General features: G+C 38.9%; 1 protein-coding gene and 1 non-coding gene across 2 annotated transcripts; one reads left to right on the top strand and one right to left on the bottom strand.

The window, feature by feature from the left end:
- Nucleotides 1–1,634: 1,634 nt before the first annotated feature.
- On the bottom strand, nucleotides 1,635–1,741 carry LOC147823871 (U6 spliceosomal RNA). Its single transcript, XR_015443352.1, has one exon. It is a non-coding gene; the product is annotated as a U6 spliceosomal RNA (small nuclear RNA).
- A 2,905-nt stretch (nucleotides 1,742–4,646) lies between these two features.
- LOC101717240 (olfactory receptor 1468) lies at nucleotides 4,647–7,852 on the top strand. The gene has a single exon (XM_004857578.3). The coding sequence runs from the start codon at nucleotides 6,428–6,430 to the stop codon at nucleotides 7,367–7,369; it is 942 nt and encodes a 313-aa protein (XP_004857635.2). The 5' UTR covers nucleotides 4,647–6,427; the 3' UTR covers nucleotides 7,370–7,852.
- Nucleotides 7,853–10,570: the final 2,718 nt, after the last annotated feature.

Raw genomic sequence — 10,570 nt, 5'->3', positions numbered from 1 at the left:
TTTGAGACTTATTTACATGTTTTCTCATTTCGACTGGGGCAGGGGGGCTGTTGGTGCCTGCACGGATTACCTCCTCTGAGCTGGGAGAGGTGGGACGGGGCTGGGAGCTGCGGTAGGGATGGTGTCCCAAAAGCCCTTTCCTGTGGCTGGGAGCAGTGGGAGGGGTAGTGGCTGGGAAACCCCTTCTTCTGGTCCAGGAGCAGTAGGCCGGCGGCTCAGAAGCCCCTACCTCTGGGCCGGGAGCAGCGGGACTCAGTACCATGTTCTGGTGGTCTGGTGTCCTCTGCATCTTTGTAGTTTGGAACCAGGTGGCTGTAGAGATGAGCGGTGTGTGTGTGTGTGTGTGTGTGTGTGTGTGTGTCCAGTGGATTGTTGCCGGGGTGTGGGCTGATTCGGTGTGTTCTGTGCAACTTGGGACCTCGGAAGGGCGTGCATAGACCTGCCTGTCTGCAGCGGGCTGATTCGGAGGGTTCCGCGCTATTCTGATTCTTTTAATTCTTTTGGGAAGATACCCAGCAGGGGAATAGCTAGATCAAGTGGGACCTCTAGTCCTAGTTCTTTGAGGTATCTCCACAGTGACTTCCACAGTGGTTGCACCAGTCTGCACTCCTACCAGCAATGGAGAAGTGTTCCTTTCTCCCCACAACCCTCCCAGCATTTGTTATTTGTTGATTTCTTGATAGCAGCCATTCTTTCTGGGATCTCATCTTATTAAAAAGCTTCTGCACTGCAAAAGAAACCACCAACAGAGCTAACAGACAACCTACAATATGGGAAAAAATTTTTAGCAGCTATACCTCAGACAAAGGACTACTATCTAAAATATATAAAGAAATGAAAAAAATCAGACCCCCCAAATTCAGAGACCCAATTCAAAAATGGGCATCTGAAATGAACAGATATTTCTCAGACAAGGAAGTAAAAGCAGCAAACAAATATTTGAAAAAATGTTCAACATCACTGGTCATTCGAGAGATGCAGATGAAAACAACACTGAGATTCCACCTCACCCCCCTAATCAGAGATTTAAAAAGATGTCTCGTTGGGTCTGGGGACTTAGCTCAGTGGTTCTGCTGCTTGCCTCACAAGTGCAAGGTTCCGAGTTGGATCCCCAGTACCCCCCGCAAAAGATGTCTGCTTAATAGAGTTTTCAGCTATAAAAGGCATATATTTGTATGAAGGCTACTCATTTTGTGTAGTTTGAATCAAGTGATACTAAAAACACATCTTGTGCTCTTTTCATTGATAACAACTCAATTCATTCCATTCACTCCTTTTTTGTCTCTAATACTTTCTTTTCTTTTTTCCATGTTTCCTGCATTTTAGATGGACTATAGTTTAGATAGTTATATCCCAGTGGGTCTCTCTCTCTCTTTTTCTTCTTCTTTTTGGTTTACAGGATAGAAGATAAATGAAGGGATATGCATTACTTATCCCTTAAAATGTTTTAACCATATGCAAAAAGGTTCAAGTTACAGGTTTAGAAATTTTGGTTCCCTTCCACTAATCACAGTTAAGTCATCAGCCATACTAACCTGTTTGCCATTTCTCAATTGGAAATGCTTCTCTCTTGTCTGCCTTTATTGAGAAACATAAAGCTATTTTTTATATTTTAATGGCATTTGTCTTTTAAGAAAAATATGAAACACTTAATGAATTTTGCATGTTATCTTGGGCAGGGGTCATGTTACTCTTCTTTTTATCACTTCAGTTTTAGTACATATGCCACTGAAGTGAGCACTATCTCAGATATCTAATGAGAATCTACTCTGGCAAGCACTGTTACCAGTGGTGGAGACAAATAAGCAACATGACAAAAATTAGGACTACCATATACCTTGAACCAGGAACACACATGGTGCTATTTCTCCCATAGCCATGATACATAAGTGTGGGACTCAAAAGGCTGGTAGCAGGACTGCTCTCAATTTCTTTTTTTTAGGACTGCTCTCAATTTTAGGTCAGCAAATAACATGCCCACAGAACTTTTGCTTCCCATCCTCAGTTTTAGATTCTGTCAGTCTGGATAGCTTACTTTCTGTCTTATCCTAGGATACTGAAAAAGCATAGACTGAAAAAAGTTTTATTTTTGAGTAGCTTATTTGAGAATGTTACTTCACTGGGAGGAGTGAGAGATAGAGGAATATTAAATAGGGAAGAAGGGAAACCTGATGCTAGGATAGCTCACTAACTTGGCCATACTAGGAGTGACTAAAACATACAGCCATTGACATCGTCTGTATAAGGGTTGACCTATAAGGCATTAACTCCCCTGCACTTTCAGATGTATATATGCATCTCAGCTGGTTTTCCACTGATTGCTACATGGAATCAGAATAACCCAGTGGCAGGACATAAGAATCAAGTAAAGCAGTCCTGAGGGAATGCTGTCAGAATGCATCTGCATAAGGCCAGTTGAAGTTTGTACAGAACTGTTTGCTGCAGCTGTGTCTGGAATGAGAGATGATGGCTGAGAGAATTGAAGTGGAATCCAAGAAGTGGCTTTTAGAACTCCCAAGAAAGGAATGCTTCCACCAAGAAAGGAATGCTTCCACCAAGAATTCTTCAGTGGGTCCATTCTACTGGAAGTTGAGATTGCCAATAAGTAATTTAGGGTTCTTTATGGTACTGAACCAACAAATAAGGTTATTATCCTGCCTGGGGTAATTCAGTTCCTGTTAAAAGAAAAGACCATGTCTGATACACAGTCTTTTTTTTTGAGTGTCACGCTAATAGACATAGCAACCCAAATAAAGGCAGTAACACTGAAGATTTAGATTCCTAAGGAATGAAGATTGAATTTAGCTGAAGTGATGAAAAAGAGAACAGACTAGATACAGAAGAATGAGTTATAAATGTCAACTGTAGTCCCATGCTCAATAAATATATATATATAGAAACTGGCTGGGATGATGGTGGTGGATGCTAATAAGGTTTTCCCAGAGAAGTAAGGAGCTAGTAGTAATTCAGTGGTATGAAAATCTACATTGTCTTTTCTGTTTTGACCTGAGGAAAAATTAAACATGATCAGGGAGTGTCCAACTTTTCTCTTATTCCTGCCTTCTATGTCTCCATATGGTTGAGTCATAAAATTCTGATCCGTATAAGTTACAAGTTTATCTCTCTACTGGGGTATGTTCATAGGGAGTTTGGTTGTAGAGAGTCTGCCACTTTTGTGTTATTTCCAAAATACATGTCTTTCATGGTGGTACTCTATTCAGAAGACCACCAATGGCTTCTTGTCCTCAGGATACAGGCTAAACTTACACTTCTAAGATATTTTAGAGCCTTCACAATGTAGACCCTGATTACTTTCATGGTTTATCCAATCATCCTTCACTTTCTGAAATGTAGGCTGCAGCCACACAGGCAATGAGTAAGCATCCGTGAGCTTTCTTTGTCCCCACTTTTTCTCAAAGTATAATTGGATGTGATCAGTAATCAGTCAGCACAACAGACTCTGAATTTGCCCTAGGGAAGACTTGGATAATTATTTTTTTTCTTTAATGAGATCTTCCAGAATCTGGACTCCCTTGAGATGCCATGTTCCTTAGGCCCAGGGATAAGTAGAATGAGAAATATGAGCAGGGTGGTCCATTCATGGGTGATGACTGCAGAAGCTTCTACTTTCTATGCCTACAGTGAATAAAGGAGAACAGGATCTTGAATGAAGATCCTGGAGTTATCCTGGGTAAGTTGGTAGGAGGGTAAATGAGCTAGTGCCTTAGTGTCCTTCCAACCTCTGGGTCTTGATTTCTCAGGCTTAATGATGTCCTGAAGGATACTTTTTCAGATATAAATTTCCTCTTCTCAGTCTGTCTCTCCAATACATTTCCATGTTGTAGAAATACTTATTAATATTCATCATTTACAATATTTTTATTAATGATAACATTCATTTTTACTATGTAGTGAATTCTCACAAGGTCATATCATTTCAACATAATATCTCTGTGAGGACAGCCATTTAATTCAGAGGTTCTTTGTATATATAATTGAATTACTCAGGGAGCTTTAAAATGCCTCAGACAGGCTCCCTTGAAGAGATTCTAATCACCTTTATTGGAGGATGGCATAGAAATCTATACTTTAAAAAAATGTATGGTCTTACTACTCAAGGTGCAATCCACACACCAGCAGAGTTAACATCACCAAATGTAAAATTTGAACTTTTCAAATGAAGAATTTTGGCTCCATACCAGAGCTACTAAATCAAAATCAGCATTTAACAGAGAACCATATACTTTATATGTAAATTAAGTTTTGGAAGCTCTGCCCTTTGTGATTCCTATGTGCAGTCCTGACTGAGAACTACACAGGTATGAGGCGAGGAAGTTGAGAGGCACCATGTGCAGGAGCACCAAACTTGTGCCTGAGCATGAAACTTGTGTCTGATCAGGGTGCTGTCTATAAGTGATGTCTTCATGGTTTGTAATTCCTACTAGGACCCTAGGTGAGTCCCACTCATTTCCCAGGGAAGCAACATTTTGAGAAATCAGGTGTATAAAATTTCATTGACTTTTTCTAATTGCAGCAAGTAAATGTGATATCCAAATGTAAAATAAACTATTAATAGTTTAATGTGGCTGGATTAAAACAACACCAGCAGGAAGAAAATTCTGGCAACTGGACAGAATTATGTTTCTTTATGGGAGAAACTTCTCTGCCTTCATGGCCATTGGCTTTCTTACCTCTGAGGTACCTAAGTATGGATATCTGTAGACAAACTGGAGTGAGGTCTCAAAGGTAGACATTACATTTATTTTTTTTTCTCTAAATTTCTGAATGTTTTTATCAGATTAATATTTTTCATACCAGAACCAATGAATCATGTGGATATAAACATGACCAAAATGTTAATAAGGTCACACACATACCAGATTTTCTGGTGGTTTAGGATGGAGAGTAGGGTGGTTGTATAATCTAAAGTTATAGCCATGAATTTTGTAACAATGTCAAGAGTTGGGTGTGATGTGGTTCAAAGCAATGAGTCCTGAAAGGATTTAGTAGGAATAGTGATTTTTAACTTAAATGGGATTTTGTTGATTTAAATTACGCTAGATGTATGTCTCAGCCTGGAAGACAGCCAACAAATACTCATGAAACACTAACCACGTCCAGGCAGTATACCATGTACTGGCCCTGCTGTAGTGATGAAGGCAGGCATCACCTTTTTTAAATGGACAGGAAAGTAACCTGTAAGTGATCAAGGGCATTGAGTGCTATGAGATGAGCACATGATGTTGTGGGAACATAGCAACAGGTCTTACAGGGATCCCTAATTTTAGCTGAGCAAGTGACATATAATATACCTGAGGTAGGACTAAGTGAGGTGAAGAAGGAGCAAATGGGAGATGAGGTTAAGCTGGAGTAACAGCAAATGTGAAAAAGACAAGTGAAAAAATGACTTATGAGTCAAACATTGCTGCATTGGGAATGAGTTACTGGTCCAGATGAGACTTGGAGGTACACAAGAGACAGATCATGAGACATCCTTAATTTCCTTTTGTACCCTTAAAGGAATTTTTCCATTACCCTAGGAACAGTAAGCACCCATGAAATTTTAGCAGGTCAATGATCAGATCTTCATCTTACAATGCCACAGTGTTAGTGTGAAGACATTGAAACAAAGCAAGCATGAAAACAGGAGACATGAAATAATAGGCTGTTCTAATAGTCCAGATAATATATAATGTCAGCCTGAGCCAGATTGTGGTAATTCACAAAAAGTTAGAAAGTGAAGTTTAGAAATTACCAGACTTGGTAGATTAGATGTTTATGGAGAGGGAAATGAATAGATAAAAAGAAAACTCTGAGATGTCTGACTTGATCCTGGATTCCTTTCATTGAGATATGAGATACTGGAGGAGTGGATTGGGAGAAGGGCAAGGTGAGTCATGATTTCATTTAGGATCTGTTAAGATGAAAATGGTTTTGATATGTCCATGGAGAGATAATCACTAAGAGGTGGTAATGGAGTACTGAAGGTGATAGAGGTTTACTTATGAGGTACAGATGCCATAGGAATAGGCAAGCTATTTCAGTGCTGTATCTGTGGCATTATAAGGGAACAGTGTTTTGTACAAAGCCTGCAAAACAGTGATATATGATAAATTGTTAGAGAAGAAAAAATTACAACTATTGAGAATGAAATGACCATGAAAATACCAGACATCAGTGTGATCACACAAGCTAACCCACGAGAGTGTCTAGAAAGAGCAGGAAGGGTCAATTCTGTGAAGTAATAAGAAGAAAGTCTGAGAGGTGGCTCAGCTCTAAATATATGGCATCTTTCAGACTGTAGAGATCGTTTCAGGTATGGAAGATGAGACAAATTATTGCATAGTCTCAGACTGATATCTAGAAATATGTTTATTTTGATTTTAAGGGAGCCTACATTTTTTCTTAAAGATTCTGGAGACAGAGTATGAAAGGAAGGAATCAAACTACCCTCTCAGGATTCCTCCTCCTGGGTCTGTCCATCTACCCAGAGCACCAGCACTTGTTCTATGCCCTGTTCCTCTCCATGTATCTTACCACCATCCTGGGGAACCTCCTCATCATCATCCTCATTCAACTGGACTCTCATCTCCACACACCCATGTATTTTTTTCTCAGCAACCTGTCCTTCTCTGACCTCTGCTTTTCCTCTGTCACAATGCCCAAGTTACTGAAGAACATGCAGAGCCAAGTCCCATCCATTCCTTATGCAGGCTGCCTGGCCCAAATGTACTTCCTCTTGCTGTTTGGAGACCTGGAGAGCTTCCTGCTTGTAGTCATGGCCTATGACCGCTATGTGGCCATCTGCTTCCCCCTGCACTACACCAGCATCATGAGCCCCAAGCTCTGTGTGTGCCTGGTGGTGCTATCCTGGGTGCTGACCACGTTCCATGCCCTGTTGCACACCCTGCTCATGGCCAGATTGTCTTTCTGTGGGAACAATGTGATCCCCCACTTCTTCTGTGACATGTCTGCACTGCTGAAGCTGGCATGCTCTGACACCAGTATAAATGAATTGGTAATATTTATCACGGGAGGCATCATTCTCATCATTCCATTTGTACTCATTATTGTTTCCTATGCACAAATTGTATCCTCCATTCTCAAGGTCCCTTCTGCTCGACATATCCATAAAGCTTTCTCCACTTGTGGTTCTCACCTCTCTGTGGTGTCACTGTTCTATGGGACAATCATCGGCCTCTACTTATGTCCATCAGCTAAGAATTCTACTATGAAGGAGACAGTCATGGCTCTGATGTACATGCTAGTGACTCCCATGCTGAACCCTTTCATCTACAGCCTGAGGAACAGAGACATGAAGGAAGCCCTGGGAAGAGTCATTTGTAAGAAAATTTGTTTCTGTCCATGATAGTAATATTTGTAACTATTATATAATTTTCCAGTAGATATATTGATTTCTAAATATCATTCTTGACCTTTTTTCTTGCAGGCAAAATATTACATAAATGCCCAATAAGTAAAACATCTCAAGTGAAGATGTGTAGTTGTTGTAGGAAGGAGTTCTCAGGGATATGGTAGGAAGGTTTTCCTATTTCTTAATTCCAAGTAACCCTGAGCAAGCTTAATGTAAATGATTTTAGTTGAATTTCTCACATGAGAGGGGCAATGCGATATTTACAGATGTGTATCCAATTTATTTCGCTTAAGAGTATAGTGTCAAGAAACAAAATGTATGATATCGTGAAATAGGAAGTTATTGTTCAAAAGGGAAAGAGGGAGGGGGAAAAGAAGGAAGGGAAAATACCGAGAAAAGGAAAAAATGGAAACAAAGCTTTTGTAAATAAAGAGGGGAGGGGGCATTTAAGGGAAGGGAGGGAATTGGGAGAAAAGAATCAAGATATACCATGTACAGGTACAAACTCCCTACGATGAATGTAATCATTATGTATATTTAAATTGTACCAATAAAATTAATTAAATTATTTTAGTTGAAATCTGCCTGCAGATGTTAAACCACTAAATTATTATGTTATCTTTAAAAATCACCTTTTATTGATATTCTGTCCTCCCAAATATATTTTCTACTCCTTATTGGAAACTATTTAGTTTTGTTGGTATCCCCCTAAGTGGTGGCATCTAAACTTGATATTTTAGTCTTCCCTTGTATGGCACTGACCTCCATATCACTATGGTTTTGACCTTCTCTGGGTCCTAATTTTTTTTTTTGGTACCGGAGATCGAACTCAGGACCTTATGCTTGCAAGGCAGGTGGTTGGCACCATTGAGCTAAATCCCCGGCTCAACATGTCCCAATTTTATTCTCATCTACCCAGTGGACTTCTTCGCTTGATGCTTTATGACATGCACAACATTGAACTCTGTTATTTACCCAGAATTGATAATTGTTTTACATTCCATTTCTTAATCATATTACCTTCCATGTAGTTACTCATGTGTTTGTCTGTGATGTGTAAGTATATATACATACACAGCTTGGTTCGTGAACTGAATTTGTTCTATGATTTTCAAAAGATGGCCAGGTTTGTGTTTGTGTGGGAAAGATGGCCATGGTCATGTTTGTCACTGAATGCAGTTTGGAAACAAAAACAAAATGTTGCCAAATGCTTTTTTTAAAAATTTTAAAAATAATTTTATTTATTAAACTTATTTAGACTTTGGGGCTAAATTAAGGATATAAAATGTGTATTGACTTGAAAGCTTCACTACATTTTTGTCGAGCTTGCATCTTCTCTAAATGTAGCAATAGTAGCAAACTAAGTGAATGACATTAATTGATCCAAAAGAAATAAAGACAACAGAGAAATCTTTTTAATTTTACTCACACCTTAGGCTTGATTTTTATAACCATAACTGATGTTTATCTGGAATTGATGGTATTTAAAATAACAATAGTATTTGTGCTATGTACAAATCAATAGTATGTACAGGCTAATCAAACAATGGAATTTTTTTTTGGTGGGGCAGGCAGTACTAAGGATGGAACTTAGGCAAACTCTAAACAATACCCCTGGTCCCTTTTATTTTTTATTCTGATACAGGGTCTCAACTAACTTGTCCAAGCAAAATTCAAACATGTGATCCTCCTGCCTCAGCTCCCTCAGTGCAGGGATTAAAAATATGTACCACCATGGCCGGGTCAAGAAATAGAATTTTCAAAACTACATTCAAAAGTAAATAATTTTTTTAAATAAAGAGAATGGAACTTAAAGCTATCAGAAGCAGTTAATGCTTTTAATATAAACATTTGTACTTTGTAGGCTTCTTAAAATATTATCACAAATCACTAAGACTAAAAAAGTTATACACAATTGCTAATAAGACTCCAAACACACTTTCCTGAAAATGTTCAAGTACCACTTTCACCATATTTTTCAACACATACAAGGAGTAACAATAGGGATGAGAATATATCTCAGCATATCACTTGTCCCCAGGACTGCCAAAAATAAAATAGAAGCAAAACCAACACCACAAAAACAACAACAAAAAAAACTAACCAAGCCAAACTAAACCAATCCAATAGACTAAAGACTCATGAAACAGGGTGAATACAGTACTTTTCACTGTTTAACCAAGTTATGAAAGACAAAGCTCAGTTTGAAAATAATTTATTATGTAAGTAAAACATGGAACATTTGTTTCAATATGATGGAATGAGAACATGTGCTTCCCACAGTCCCTTGACAAAAATCTGGAAACTGACAGTATAAAGATGAAAGAGGTATTAAATATGCAAGACAAGGTAACAGAAGAGATGACAACAAAAGATTTTAGAAATTGAAAAATAAATGCGTGAGTATTCCAACAGACTAAGAGAACTAGACTCTTAGTTCTGGATACAGGCTGCCTTGAAAGAACTCCAGTACAGCTGGTTGAAAGAGGCAGTTAAACCCCAAGCAGTTCTATCTCCTTGTAAAGTGATTACTACACTCTCACACTGAAAAAAAAAAAAAATTGAAGGGCTCACTCCCTGCAAAAGGTGAATAGGAGGGGTTAGGGCTCTGAAATTAGGGAATTCAGATATAAAGCTGAGGTAGCAGGTTGCAGAACCTTACTGGAAACTGATTGGGGAAGCCTATACTGTGAACAGTAAAATCTCCAAAACTCCTTCCCTCTTCTCTGACAAAAAAGCAAACTGGCAAAGTATATACACACAGGACAAGAGACTGGAGAATTTCTCTCTCAAAAAGGTCTACTACACAGGCTGATAATTGGGGGGTTCTCAAATACATGGCCTTGTCAGTACACTGCAATAAAATCTACATGCTGACAAGCCCTATGCATAGAATTTAGCTTTTTAGTTGTTCTCAAATCTGAAGAACAGTCAATGACCCTAAAGCATTTGAAGAAGCATACAAAATAAAAGGGACTAACAGAAGAATCACTTGAAGGAAATATACCAAGCAAAGAAACCACCACCACCCCCAAAGAAAAGAAGAAAAGAAAAGAAAAGAGAAAAAGAAAAAGCCAGGTTGTGGTGGCACACACAAGATGCTGAGGCAAGTTCAAGGTCAGCCTGGGATACACAGTGAGTTAAAGGCCAGCCACAACTACATAGCAAAACCCTGTTTAAAAAATAAAGATAAAC

The sequence above is a fragment of the Heterocephalus glaber genome, unplaced genomic scaffold (assembly GCF_053883595.1).
Source record: "Heterocephalus glaber isolate CG9 unplaced genomic scaffold, H.glaber_assembly_v1.0 deba00001564, whole genome shotgun sequence".
Lineage (NCBI taxonomy): Eukaryota > Metazoa > Chordata > Mammalia > Rodentia > Bathyergidae > Heterocephalus > Heterocephalus glaber.
This window is presented reverse-complemented; position numbering and strand designations above follow the sequence as displayed.

What these genes read in the sequence shown, in the direction of transcription:
- LOC101717240 (XM_004857578.3), top strand. Translation starts at nt 6,428, where the DNA reads ATGAAAGGAAGGAATCAAACTACCCTCTCAGGATTCCTCCTCCTGGGT.